This window comes from Ptychodera flava, chromosome 13 (assembly GCF_041260155.1).
Source record: "Ptychodera flava strain L36383 chromosome 13, AS_Pfla_20210202, whole genome shotgun sequence".
NCBI lineage: Eukaryota > Metazoa > Hemichordata > Enteropneusta > Ptychoderidae > Ptychodera > Ptychodera flava.
The window spans coordinates 13,673,556-13,688,239 of record NC_091940.1 but is presented as its reverse complement, the minus strand read 5'-3'; the positions used below and the strand labels follow the sequence as shown (position 1 = coordinate 13,688,239).

General features: G+C 37.9%; 1 protein-coding gene across 2 annotated transcripts in view; it reads right to left on the bottom strand.

The window, feature by feature from the left end:
* Window positions 1–1,103: 1,103 nt before the first annotated feature.
* Window positions 1,104–14,684, bottom strand: part of LOC139147506 (uncharacterized) — a 28,083-nt gene continuing 14,502 nt past the window's right edge. For both annotated transcript variants that reach the window (XM_070718622.1, XM_070718621.1), the window contains exons 2-12: window positions 11,463–11,646; window positions 10,606–10,761; window positions 7,664–7,800; window positions 6,671–6,825; window positions 5,999–6,187; window positions 5,425–5,514; window positions 4,901–4,993; window positions 4,491–4,613; window positions 3,928–4,062; window positions 3,479–3,595; window positions 1,104–2,125 (exon numbers count right to left, since the gene is read on the bottom strand). In XM_070718622.1, coding sequence (XP_070574723.1) covers window positions 1,997–2,125; window positions 3,479–3,595; window positions 3,928–4,062; window positions 4,491–4,613; window positions 4,901–4,993; window positions 5,425–5,514; window positions 5,999–6,187; window positions 6,671–6,825; window positions 7,664–7,800; window positions 10,606–10,761; window positions 11,463–11,623 — 1,485 coding nt within the window. In that variant the 5' untranslated portion in view covers window positions 11,624–11,646 and the 3' untranslated portion in view covers window positions 1,104–1,996. The remainder of the gene's footprint in view (window positions 2,126–3,478; window positions 3,596–3,927; window positions 4,063–4,490; window positions 4,614–4,900; window positions 4,994–5,424; window positions 5,515–5,998; window positions 6,188–6,670; window positions 6,826–7,663; window positions 7,801–10,605; window positions 10,762–11,462; window positions 11,647–14,684) is intronic.

The following is a 14,684-nucleotide window of genomic DNA, read 5'->3' as shown; positions in this document are numbered from 1 at the left end:
CCTTCACCCTGGAAACAACTAAAGCTTTGTTGTGAAAGGGTTAAAGTACAAACATGATCAAAACCCTCATGGGTTAGGTTTTCAGTCGCTGGTTAAAGAGCGCCCTCAGAAGAAAAAGCCTGTTTTTACTTTGTCTAAGCCGTATGACCTACTTTGCCGCATTTTGTGGTGTAACTGCTAATCTCCCAGCGACATCTCTGCTCTGGTGTACTTGTGTTTCTGAATTGCTTTAACAAAAGAGATTGACCAATGGTTTCATGATCAGTATGGGAACATCAAATTTTTCCTTAACATGCTCTCCTTGGTCTCAAAAATCCTTTCTAACTGCAGCTGAGACAATTTTTTTTCATGAAAACTCAGAGAATGTTTTTAAAAAATGAACAGACATGATTAGTATTTATATTCTATTGTACAAATTGGTCAGATAAGAAATATCTGAACAAGAATTATAAATATCATTTCTACAAAGTAAGGTTTTCTCTGTCTCGAATGCCCCCCCCCCCCCCCCCCCCCCCCCCCCCCCCCCCCGGCTTTTTTTGACTCAAAGTTATCACATCAAGTTGTCCAACCTTGGGAAACCAAGACATCCTCTGTGTAGCGTAAAACGCCCTCATTAGATGCATTTACATTTCACACAGTTTTCACAGCTGGCCACCGCCAGGCAGTTGCCTGCTATTAGTATCAGCATTTTTCAACAACATGGATGGATCTACTGGCTTTTTAATGCAGTGACATAGATGATGGAATCTCCTTCTTCATGACTATTCCAGCACCTTGTTCCGGACTAGTTTCACAAAGAAAAATCAGAAACAACGGAGTAAGACTGCTTACAATCTGCCCTGGATTAATCCTGTATTCCTTATAACATTTCAAAAATTATTCAAGCAATTGTCAATCCTTTTTGAAAATCTGGTTTCCATGCTAAAATCAGTTTCAAAGAAGACGACTTGTTCTTAATTTTGAACAAATCAAATTATCATTATCTTTAATTGGGATTTAATGAGCAATAAAAATTGACTTAGCATACAAAGCTATCTAATACTAGTAATAGAAAGATGGCAAGACTTGCAGAACAGGAACTGCACAAAAGCACAAGACTAAAATTGTGTGATAAGATCATACTTTATTCAAGTTTGAACACAGTCCAATCCGATTTTGTCTAACAAATATCAGTCATGCTTTTCTTTCTCTGGGAAGAAAATTCACCCTTTAAAGTTTAATACAATGTATGTTCTTGCAGTTATCTGCAAGTAGATCAAACTCATATATTGTCATGAATGATAAAAGATTTATAAACTGCTCATGAAAAGCTTAATGCGAAATGTTTATTTCTGTTGAAAAAAAAATTTAAAAAATAAAATTCATTGCACACTATATTCTTCTTTCATTTGTTGAGCATGTTTCATATTCGTAGCTTTCACTGTCTTTACACTGATACTAGTAGAGCCTCAAAAGGCTGAGCGTGTCCTAGCTTGGCACTCGATAAAACTCTGTAAAATACGCAGCTGAATCTATAAAGAAATTCAACATCTGATTACTGGCCTGGCAGTCATGAAATTTGACATCTTAAAAGTTTTTTTTGGTCCGCAACATTAAAACGCAAAAGCCTGCCACTATGCCAAGAGTAGTTTCATTCCATTCGAACTACCAATTTTCTGAATGGAGTAGCTCAGGTATTAGTATTAGTAAGTAAATGTATGAACCTAACTCTAATAAATTCTGGTAATGATGTAGCAGTCAATATTTAAGTGACCTACATCTCTTTCATGTTGATATATCAAAAAGTATTTCTCTGAAACTCTCATATTTTTTCTCTCAAATCGGTGAAAAGCAACACAGAGTATATACCTGACCAAAAGGCAGGCAGCATTTAATTTATATATTGTTCATTCATTCACTTTGTGGAGAAACACTTTTTATTCCCATTCTTCTGTAGATTAATGGTAACATTGAAGGTCTGAGCAAAAGTTTGTTGTTAATAGGGATTGTCGTTGGTTCAGTCTTCACCAATGTACAGTGGTTTCTCCGCATAGAACAGACCCCAGCGCTGGTCACCGGCTCCACAACGTTTCAGCTTGCTGTCCCAGCCATCCAGGATGTACTGATAGTCCTCCTCTGAAAAATCCTGCAAGGCAAAAGAAAATTTTTAGTCTTCACTTATGGAAATCAATCAATCAATCAATCAATCAATCAATCAGTTATTTAAGCTGACCAGTTACTTATTTTATTTATCTAGTCATTAAGTTATAGAAGTTGCAACAGTGACAAGCGTTTGTGAAATATAGCTGGCTATTGCATATGTGTGAAATAAGCTACATCATAGACAGTACTTACTGTCGCTACTGTTTATGATATAGACGTAAATAAACTGTTATAAAGAAAAAAGCTAATTAAACAACATGGTACAGTGAAATGCACTAATGCTGAGAACTTGAAAAAGATGGACAGTTAAGCCAATCATATGTCAGTATAAAGAGGCAAGACCATTTAAAGCCGCACTTTTCAATCCCAGGTTCTCGCATTAGTGGAGTTCTCCTCCCAGTCAAACACATGGCCAGTACGATGTTTGATTTCTATTACATTAATTACACAAAGTGATTTCAATCTTTTGTCACCTTTTGCTAATCCTGCAAATAGAGCTTATACTGCTTATATAACCGTTTGATTGACGGTCGGTTCAAATTGCCAACGGTCATTTATTCCCCAGCACCACGCTCGAATTTCCTTAAAAAACGTCTTCCAGTCACGTTAGAATTTGAATATAACCACAGGGTTCGATCGGCAGCAGCTTCGTGCTGACCGCTTGGCAGTCTGTCAGCGTTTTTGCGGTCCGGAAAAACTAAAAAGTGCCATTTTCTGGAGCGTGTGCCCTCATGTTGCCCGTTCGGTGTCCACTTACACAATGAACGCCGCCATAGCTTGGCGCCCTTTTAAAGGGAGGCTCCGCCTTTAAGGAGTTCCTTTAGCCTGGTGAAGATTTCAGTTTCCATTTTGAAAGACTGAACACAAGTGCATCTGGTGTTATTGACGGAAATCACGGACTTCAGAGGGGAAGGGGAGCGGGGCAAATTCATACAATAATTGAGAGAAATACTACGTATGCATTGATCAGATGAGAGCCTTTACAAATCACATGGCGATACGGCTTGATCTTTGAGTTGTAAGCAGCAAAGGCAAAGAAGAATATTTTCGCCTTGGGGAAATTCTGTATTTTCAAGGCTAAATGTAGCAATGCAGACAGATACACCGTATCGCAAGGAAAAATGTCCCTATCAAAATAAGAGTCAGGAATCAAAGAAATGCAACCAAACAAGACTAACTGTCACATTCTCAGATAAAGGTGTGAAGTTTTGATCAACAATAAATGATACATTTACACTGAGTGAAAGTCAAGATGTTGAAATACTTTGCAATCTGTAGAAGCTCATCTCTCATTGCAAAGATGGCAATTGACTGCAATGATGAAATGGCAACTCACTTTCAGGAATTCCTCTTTCTCTGCTTCAAACCTCTTCTTTTCCCTCTGTAGGACATCCACAAACTGATTGGTTCTGTCTTCAGCTTTGACGTTTGTGAAACCAGCATTTGAAATCAACTGCGGGGAATAAACAGCACTTATTTTTGTTTTGCAATATAATTTCTGTACAGTAATAAGCATCCACATTGCCTTACCCTCACCCAATGACAAAGTACTTAAATACACATGAGATATTGACCTGCTTGTGGGCAAATTTTTTTCTCGTTCATCCCAGCCCCACTTCAGCTATGTAGTTCAAAGTGAGGGTTTTGAAATGGTAGGCCTGTCCACAAAATATGTAGAAACCTGCATCATACATGTACATGTCCTTCACTAATTTCAAGATACACATATTTCAACTTGGTAGACTCCAAGAGTGGAGAATACACGCAGATCTTATATTTTCCTACCTTGCCGTACTCTTCTGGAGTGTACAAGACGTACCCTCTCTGCGCCACGTATTTCTTGAAGTTTTCCGAGTGATTTTCCGGTGGGCCGCAGCAGTAGTCGCTGATCAATAGCTTTCCTCCTGGTTTGGTCCATTTCTGTACACAGAAAGAAAACAGATTATAAAAGGAAAACTTCTTGTTAATCATGACGCCGTCAAACGTAGAGAACATTGTCAAAGCCATGCATCTGCATGGCTGAAACTTCTAAAGGATTTGCAGATCAAATGAATACAATCACAATTTGTGCAGTGTTTTATTTTTAAGTTATTGAGATTTGTAAAAGTTTCGATATTTTTTTCTATGCATGACAAACTAAAATTGGATGGTAGAGCATTTTTGTGTGGGAATAAAATCGTAAAGAACCAATCAAAATGTTAAGGAAAACATAAGAAACAAAAAGCCACATAAATAGACTAATAAAATAAATGTACAGGAAGCCCAATTTACAGTACACTCACGACCCATAGCTGCTGTTTGATTTGGGTTGGAATTTTCTGAACAAAGCAAATGAGAGTATAACTCACCAAAAAAGTTGCAAATAGAGCTGCTTTGTCCGGAATGTGAAGAATTGTGTCTCTGCTGTAGACGACATCGAAAGATTCCTTCTCAAAGTCTCTCTTTGTGATGTCAGAGATCTCAAATTGAACCTGTAAGTGTGTATGTAAAGTATTAACAAACTTCATTTGAGCAAATTCACTACTCCGTTTCTGTACATGTACAAGTTTTCCATGAACAGTATTGTCATTTCATGATTGTTACTCATGATTCTCTTGTTCACAGATTGAACACTCATGCATTGACAACATGCATGACCTTCTTTGGTTATTTTCGGTCAAAGTTTGTGAATACATCAAACAACGCTACTCGATGAAAAAACAGGTAATGGAGTGTTTATGAGTACTCCACAATGACATGGGACTGTTATATATCTTACCTGTGGGTTTCCTTTCTGGCTGGAGGCTCTTTCCATCGCTATTTCAATCATGTTGCATGACAAGTCCACTCCAAGAACTTCTGTACCATAAGTCTACATATGAATTAAAGTAATCCCAAACATTTCACTCTAAACTTTTTCATCAAATATTTCCTTTATGTCAGTGAACACACGCTGACAGTAGAGCAGCTTCTTATCATGAGAATCTGTAGGAATCTTGATTTAACACTTTAACCCTATTACTATCATGGTTTGGCCCAGACCAATTGTTATCAATGGTGATTGTGGACCTGTTGACAGGGAATCGGGGGTGGACAGGTCAAAACTTTTGCTGAAAACTATAACTCCTAATCAAAACCTAGTTCAGATAGATGATCATCATGTTTCAGGCATTGGGAAACAGAAGTGAGCAGACAAAAACCTGGTTTTGTAGTATTTTGATGGAAAAAAGACAAGTTTTCATGAAAAGTCTGCTTGCTAACGTACCCGATATGGACATTACAAGTACGATATTCTCGTCTTACCTTTGCCATATAGAAGTCACCACCACCGATACCACAGCCCACGTCCAACACTTTCTGGCCTGGTTGTAACTTCAGCATCGCAACAAATTCCTGGGTGCAAATATAGGGTGGTATTCTTTATAGAAATTTATAACTCGCCCCAGAAGGCATCAGTCTTTTTCTAGTTTTGAGACCAGCCTTCATGATGTACTTTTTGGAGACTCAAGTGCTCAAGTTATATATAATAATCATCTCCTATTTATAGCAAAACACTTTATTTATGAAATGAAAATGACTAATAGGAAATCATCATTTGCTCAGTATTTGCTACCCACAGTTGCTCTGGAAAAATACAAGTTAGAGACCCATTGTTGTAAATGGATTAAAATTCTACCAATGATGAATGATAATTGAGAAATGTATGGCTACACCTTTCTGACAATCATTGTAACCCTTCTTTACTGTAACCCATGAAACAGTTTCACACACAAAATAAAGTAGTGTAGTATTAAAAGTTTGCATAAAAATTGGATGCAAGGACGAACCATTACAAACTCAAAACAAAATTTGGAATTGCCAGTACTATTCTCATTACCTTGGTTGTTTCAGCTCCACCAGTGCTGACGTATCCATGCCCGAAGATCTTCTCGTATCGTAGAATTCCCTGCTTGGAATACTGTTGGTTGTCCAGGAACGACTGGAACGTGTTGTAGCCATGGTGGGCGGCGCTCTGCATGCGTTTCTTCTCCAGGAGCCAGCACAGTTGGTTTTGGTTCTTCTTCAACTGTGTGGAGGCAAGATACCAAATGTTTTATTGTTCTAACCTTTTGGAATGGCATGGAGCAGAATTGCAGTACCTCAAATAAAGTATCTGTACAGGCCACCTTCCTACAAATTGCAGTACTTGGTAATATTCAGTTAGAACAATGGAAAAGACCACTGCCATTAGCATATTCGTAATTGGTTGGGCCATGACACACACCCTGGCAAAAGACAGGTTAATTACAAGCAATTTATTGAAGTCCTGCCAAAAGTGTTTAAATCAAGATGGATACTTCAGTCTTGGTCCATTAATGTCACTACAGCATGCAAATATTTATTACTATATTTTTATTACTTCTTTGGGGTAATTAATTTGTCCTTTATTATGGATTGAGGTCAGCACTGAAACTGACCAAACTTTATGGGTATGGACTTTGGAATGCAGATAAGAACTCCCTGATCTAAATCTTGGTTCAATGCCCTTTTCTAAATACATGGACCTTACCTTGATGTAGGTCTGTACAGATTTGGTGAAGATGATATCGAATCCAACCGAGGTCTCCTCATCTCCTTTGATTGGTTTGGACACACTCTGGAAGAGTGCATTGTAGAGGGAGGGGCTGCGGTACACGGATGGATTCACTGTACGGGCTTTATCACCTGCAGGCAAATTGGAAGAATCCATCGTGCTGTGATGTATACATTTATGCGTATATATGTATAGAGTGCTGAACTTTGTTTTCTGACAGAGAGATTTTGTCATTCCTATTAACATTATGCAGTTTTTGTCCTCCTAAAGTCACACCCACGTTACAGCAGCGAAATTTTGCTCAGACTCTCTCCAAGCTATTTGTTGGCATAATTCTTTTATCGCATTTCACTACAAGTCATTATTGCTAGGATGAGAAAGGCAAGCCGTTGCTTGGCCCCTGAATTTCGATAATGTGATAAATTGTGTGTTGTGAGAGCACTTTGCAGCCAACAAGAGGTTTTTGTAAAAAGGTATCAAACTAAGGGGTCAATAATCGGTTACTTTGTAATTATTTGATACTTATTTACTTCTGTAAACACATGTACTGGTCCTTGAGAATTGTCATGGGTCAAGGGTTATTTATCACTCATTGTGTAATGTTGTCTAATGACTTTGATATCGCACTACTGCTTGCAGCCTGCACAGATCGGCAACCGGTACGACACCTAGCTCATGTAAATCCTTTATTACAAAACAAATTCCATTCATGATAACTTTATAATTCTGCTTCCCATAGTTCATCATAATATTATATAGTATGCTAAAATAAAAGTCCTGTCACCAAATTATTGTATAGTGGACTGATTTCCCCAATACGTCAAACAAATTTGTGGGATACTCGATCCACAGAGAATGGAGGAAATGAAGAATGTTTTATCGAAATTTCAAAATCTGACAGGAGCTGTAAAACTCAGCATATTTCGTAATTCTAATTTCTCTTTAGGAGACTTCATTTATGGCACATACCTGACTTGTGAAAACAGGACTCCCTGAAGAACATGAGCCCGCCCTCTTTCAGCCATTTCAGCGACTGTTCAGCCAGCTTCATCACCTCTTCATCGGTCAGATACATCATCAGCCAGTTAGAAAATATTATATCATAACTGGAGGGCAAAAAAATTAATAATAAATAATAATAAATCAAAATTGTTGACAATAAAGGTGATACTCATTAAACAAGTCATTGTCAATGACATAGTCTCCACTTGTAAAAGGAGTATTAGTCTTGATGGGGCAGGGAAATGTGGTCATTAAAAAGTATCGCTGGAGTGTATAAGTTCACATCTATGGGCACATAGGTTTATGTCATTTTTCCCAATTTATAACAAGAGGCATGTCTAAGTTATGGTTCTATATCGGGAAAAAAGATCAGACCTCTAGCTGTGTTGGCCAGCCAAGAAATACATATGTGCATAATAAATGAGGTACGAGATGTGAAATCTGAAGGTCTAATATCCTATCAAAATTGAAGCGTATAGAACTTGTGGTTACTGAGTTATGCATATATATGTATAATCAAGGTCTAAGGTCATCAAGGTCACATGACATTTTGAAAAAAAATTGTATTGCTAAGTTATCCCTATATACCAAAAATCAGACCTCTAGCTCTATTGGCTCGCTCAAAATTAGATATGCACATAATTGATGAGGTACAATATGTGGCGTCATAAGGTGTCCCATCATACCATACATGAAGGGTGTAGCACTTGTGGTTACTGAGTTATGGACAAATATGTATATTTGAGGTCAAAGGTCACCAAGGTCACATGACATTTTGAAAAAAAATTGTATTGCTAAGTTATCCCTATATACCAAAAATCAGACCTCTAGCTCTATTGGCTCGCTCAAAATTAGATATGCACATGATTAATGAGGTACAATATGTGGCGTCATAAGCTGTCCCATCATACCATACAATAAGAAGGTGTAGCACTTGTGGTTACTGAGCTATGGACAAATATGTATATTTGAGGTCAAAGGTCACCAAGGTCATGTGACATTTTGTCAAAAAAATTGTATTGCTAAATCATCCCTACATACCAAAAATCAGACCTCTAGCTCCACTGGCTTGCTCAAAATTAGATATGTGCATAATTAATGAGGTACAATATGTGGCGTCATAAGCTGTCCCATCATACCATATATGAAGGGTATAGCACTTGTGGTTACTGAGTTATGGACAAATATATATATTTGAGGTCAAAGGTCACCAAGGTCATGTGACATTTTGTCAAAATATCTGAGATATCTGCGTGAACGGATGGACTCACGGACGGACATGACCCAATCTATAAGCCCCCTGGACTTCATCCATGGGGACTAAAAACTGTGTCACTGCATCCTTTTTGCAATATGAATACGATGAGAAACTAAATTTTTATTTTTCTTGGCCTTATACATGGGAGTCTATGGACTGCCTTATACATGGGAGTCTATGGACTGCCTTATACATGGGAGTCTATGGTCTGCCTTATACATGGGAGTCTATGGAGACTGCCTTATACATAGGAGTCTATGGAGATGAAAACTAAAAAGTCCTCTAACACGGCCAAATTTGATCGCATTGTGAAACAAATCGACGTGCATCTGTATGGGGTAGGGTACTATCCTTGTGCAAAGTTTGAAAGAAATTGACCTGGGCATGTCTGAGATATCTGCGTGAACGGACGGACGCACGGACGGACACACACACGGACGGACATGACCAAACCTATAAGTCCCCCCGGACGGTGTCCGTGGGGACTAATAATGCGTGTACTTTATCTATACTAGTGCCAAAAATCAGTGCATGCTATGTCACCCACATTCCTGAATGGGACTGTCCAAGTTCCTACAGCACCATGCAAGCTGTGGCCCACATTTAAAAAAAAAAAAGTCCATTGAATTTCTAAACAATAGGCAATGCCATTAGGAAGTTTGGACGAGGTCAGCCTATTGATCAAAGTCCTGCTAAAGTCTTTCATAGATTTTTTTTTTCAGGATAGGTGCATAAAGAACCAGACAGCTTGGATAATGTCTGGAAAGTGAATTCCTACATTCTTGTATTTTTTTTATATAAAACAGCAGCTTTTGACGACACATTCACATATGCTTTTCCAATCATTGCTGTGTATTGAACTATTTAATCAATACAGACATTGCAAATTGCTTATGTGGTCCCTATTTTTCATCGCTTTGTAGTGCTTCAGTCATCATTAAATTTAGTTTCATTGTTTAAAGGAAGCTGTATGGCATATACGTGGTATTTTTTCAAATGCAAATACACAAAACAAGTGTAGATTTAGAATGTCAATAATTTTACCCAATTGCAGAGTCAGATTCGTTCTGCGATTGGCAATACTGATTAAGTATTATTCAAATAGTTTATTGAAAGAGGTAGGAACTAGATTACCGATGAACCAAACTGAAGTGGCATGGCATTGTGCTGTTTGTTTTAATTATGAAATGTCCAAAGTTCAAACCATTTTACATGCAAACAGACTAATCAAGGTTTGAATTAATTACTGGGGGGGGGGGGGCCCCTAGTACAACATGGGAATAGGCATTGCTTTTATTCATCCGGTACACTGGGACGAGGAGTTCTCTGTTCATTTCACTGACAGTATGCTGCCAACATCGGTAGTACTTCTACAAATGATATGGTTGGCATACATTTTCTTCAAACACATTTAGACCATGCTTCGAAGACTGCATTGATCAGAACGTTTCCAATATTCTTTCAGGAAAGCGTGCATAGCCGGTACTTCATTCACAATCATTAACTGATTGGTGGAGAGGGTTAAAAATGATGCAAATTAGAGATTGTTACCATGGTTAGCAAATAAAAGCACATTACACCATAAAACACTACCATTGGTTTCTAAATCTTGTACCTATTCCCTCCAACCTAAATACAAACACTACCGTACCTTTCTTCAGGAAGGTCCATCTTTGTGACATCAGCTTGGATGAAGTCTGCATTTTTATGATGTCTATTTGTCTCTCTGTTCTTTCTGATGAATGACTCCATGAAGTCCACCGCAGTCACATGGGAGGCCTTTTCAGCCAGCAGTCCAGTGAATCGTCTGATATTGAAAATTGAACCATGCTCATAATTAGAGACCATATGTCTTCAAAAATTTAATTCAGCTAAATAATGTCACACACATGCAAATGACTGTGACACATTTTTGTGAAATATACAAGGCATGGGAACGGCCAAGGGGTTTACATGTAATAGAAAGTGTCTTTGGGAGACATTATGACTCTAACAATTTTTACAATACTTGGTTAATCTACCATTTGTGTGGGCTCATTTTGAATCTTGTTAGGTACATGACATGTTTACCAGCTTCCTTTTATAGTTGTGTCTCCAACCAAAAGTGTTGATACGTGACCTCAATTTTATTTTTCTTTATTATGCAACAGAAATGTGTAATAAAGTTTTGTTGAGGAGAATTTGAGCAGAAGTTCATAACTTTCTGTTTCAAAGAGTGCATTACCTAACCTTAACCTTACTGAAAACATCTATTTCTGGGTGAAAATAATTTAGCCGCATGTAATCAAATTTTTCTACTTTCTTACAATGGGCAGAAATATGCATAAACATAAAATTCATTGTTTTAGGAAATCTAAGCTTGCTAGAAAGATAAATGAAAATTGTTCCGTATGAAAGTTCAAAGGTAAGATGAAACTGACCTTTGACCTTTGTTCCATTCGGTTTACATCACTGATTCACATCTAGATATAACATACACATTAGTCATTTTGGACCATGCAGACTTACCCAATACCCGCACCGAGTTCCAAGACTCTCTTTCCCGTCACCTTTGGCAACATGGACAAGATCTCGGGCGTCTCAACTTTGCTGAGTGTCTCGGCCTGAGAGTCAAGCATCATTTCCTCCAGCGTTGCCTTTTGGGAGTGATCCACCCAATAATCTGTCATGACATCACGAATGTTGCCATTTTCTTTGAGAAAGAGAAAACCAACCAAATATGAGAAAACAACGGCTAGTAAAGTTGCACTCAGAGCTGTCGTATACCTCATGTTCCCTTACTGCATAATAAGGTACGATCCCAAAACTAAACAGCTATCACAAGCTATAGATTATCAGTCAAATATTTACTGAGTAGGCATTGAGCAAAACCCTACTGCAAGGACAATTTTAGACTTGTATGGTCTGAGGGCTTGGTGGCATCTTGACAGAGTAAATTTAAAGGGGAGGGACTTGATCCCAGGATCAAGTTTGTTTCAGTCTATAAGACGATTATGGAGTGTCATAGTCTTTTGTTTTTCATTGAAATTATAATCTAATAGGTAGATTTCCCTGCAAGACAATCTGACGCCAGCACAGGCCTTTAAGGATCAAACGTCAGCAGACCACTATTGCCTTGACGGTGGAGTGGTAAGGCGATAGCAAAACCCAACCACTATGTGTACCCCTGAGCAAAGTTATAAAGTGCCAAGCAACTTGTTGGCTTGGATAATGAATACTTTGACAATAAGTCCAACAATCCTTTCACAGGTACAGAATTTACATCACTTTGTGATTTGCACAGTTATATGTAAATGAGTCGTCAAATACAACTGGCATTATATTGTCATATGTATTACCATAGACAGTTGAGAGACTACTGTCTTTGCTACTAAATTGTATTACAGCGAAAATGGAGTCAGCGTGGACTCTCTGTTGTGTCGCGCGACAAAATAAACGCAGCCACTGACGATTTTTGCAGACAAAACACACAGACAATGTAGCAAATGTCATGAAATCTTTTCTATTGAAAAGGCGTACTAGCATTACCAGGACTTACTTTTTTAAACGTGTTGATTTCGTCATGGATGTGTAAGACAAATATATCCATGTCTTGAACAAAATAATTGAACAAAATCTAAATTTCAATATTATCGATGATTTTATCCACCTCACAAATTGAACCAAGGGTTTCCGTCTTTAGCTGACGCTAAAAGAGGATAGCGTCAATGGAAAAACACACTACAGACCCAACCCTAGTACGGATAGACCCTGGGGGTAGAGATGTCGATCAAACAGTTGACGGTGTTCTCGCTGTCGTCGGAATTTCGTCCAGACGTTTGTAATAGACGTACGGTGATGAAGGTGGCATAGAATAATATAGATAAGGTGTATAATACTGGCATTTCGATGGCAGCAATCTATATTGAGCCACTTGATGCGATGTTTGTTTGGTTGATGCTTTCCCCGTTTCGCTGAAGCTACCACCTCGATTGAAATTGGTGTAGATGCAGACGCGCCGTTCAAGCTCTTTCTGTACACAATTTACCGTATTTTTGGTTTTATTCTCAACTCGCCATGAAGAACATTTTGTAACAATAAGAATTCAAATTGAATCTCTTGTTTGATTTGTGGGATTGATTGAATAGGCTGTGTGCATTTGATGACATTTAGTTTGGGTGTTCTGTCTGAAAAAACGTCTGTGGCTGCGTTTATTTTGTTGCCCGACACAACAGAGAGTCCACGCTGACTCCGTTTTCGCTGTAGCTTAGCTAGCACTCCAAGGCACATGCCTCTACGTATTTGATGGTCAGACTTTTGTTTTGTTGTAGACTGTGTCACAATTGGTGGGGGGGGGGGGGGGGTAAAGCACCAATACAATGCATACAGTCTTGATGGTCAGAAACTTACAAACAGAAATGATTAAACATCCCGATAGAGTCTGTAGAATCACCAACAGTACAACATGGCAACACGTCCTATCATGTGACTATTACTGGAGTAATACAACTGAAAACGTTTGAATATACAAAATAAGTCATCTTTTAATCTTGTATTTTTGTTTTGTATTACTCTATCCTGCTTAATACGCTCAATGATGGATAATAATAAATTTTTCAGGGATGGTCAGAAATACCTTTTCTTCGCCTCAAAGAATTTTTTATTGACAGAACTAGCAAAGTACAAATAGTACTTTTTTATTCAGAACGCTCCTTTTAATTTTTAACTTTGTTTTTGAGAGAATTTTTTTTCTTCAAAACAAGCAAGTTTGAATGCATTTTCATGCTACAGATATTTTAAGTTGTAACCACCCTTCTTAAGGCATGAATGATACTCCATCCCTAAGTAAACTCATAACTTATTGATTTCACACAAAACACTGAAATGTATAATTGCACTGACGTTATTCTGGCAATCACGTCATTGATATATTCCCATATATGGTATGACGGTGTCAGCATGACCCGAGACTGACATTGGGCATATGACCTTCCAGCAGTAAAATGTTAATGGGGAAAATGGATTTCACTTTTGACAACATTGTCATTATTTTTGTTCTGTAAAATCATAGACCCTCGAGAAAAGTACATTTCTTCTTCTCCATTAAAGTATTTTGAAATACAAATTATCAGCCTTGCAGTGTACGATGTATGCGCATCTCAGTCGGTATTGACAAAGGAACTTTTGTTCGTACTAAAATTCACTTGTGAACAATAATATTGGACTTTACAAAAATAGACATAGAAAGTAGGGGTTTTTGTAGGTTATTGTACCAATGAATACAATATTTTTTGTCCTCAAGGCTCAAACTTTGACTGTTTTCATTTTAAACTTTGAACTCTTTTACACTCCATCTTCGCTTTGCGGACCACCATCAAAATATCCCTTTAAAACCATTTTCCTGCCAGACAGTATCATCACTTCGTGTGCATTTTCACTCGCTTGGCTTGGTATGTTATGGCATTTTTAGTCGGTAAAAATCATGTTTTAAACATGATTTTTTCAGTATCTCTGTTTTCAGGGAGCCTTCAAATATTCAGTTTTTGTTAAAATGCAACTTACGGAGAGTGTTTTGCCTCATAGCTTGACCTGATTGCGATCTACATAAGAACTTGGCAGGATTATATGCCCGTGATGCGATGCAATGAACCATGAATGAACAATGTAAAATGCAAAAATTTTATACGTCACTTTCTTTTCAAATTGTGTACAGAAGTGAAATCAGTTGTCTTTGAAAAGCGACAGATGACT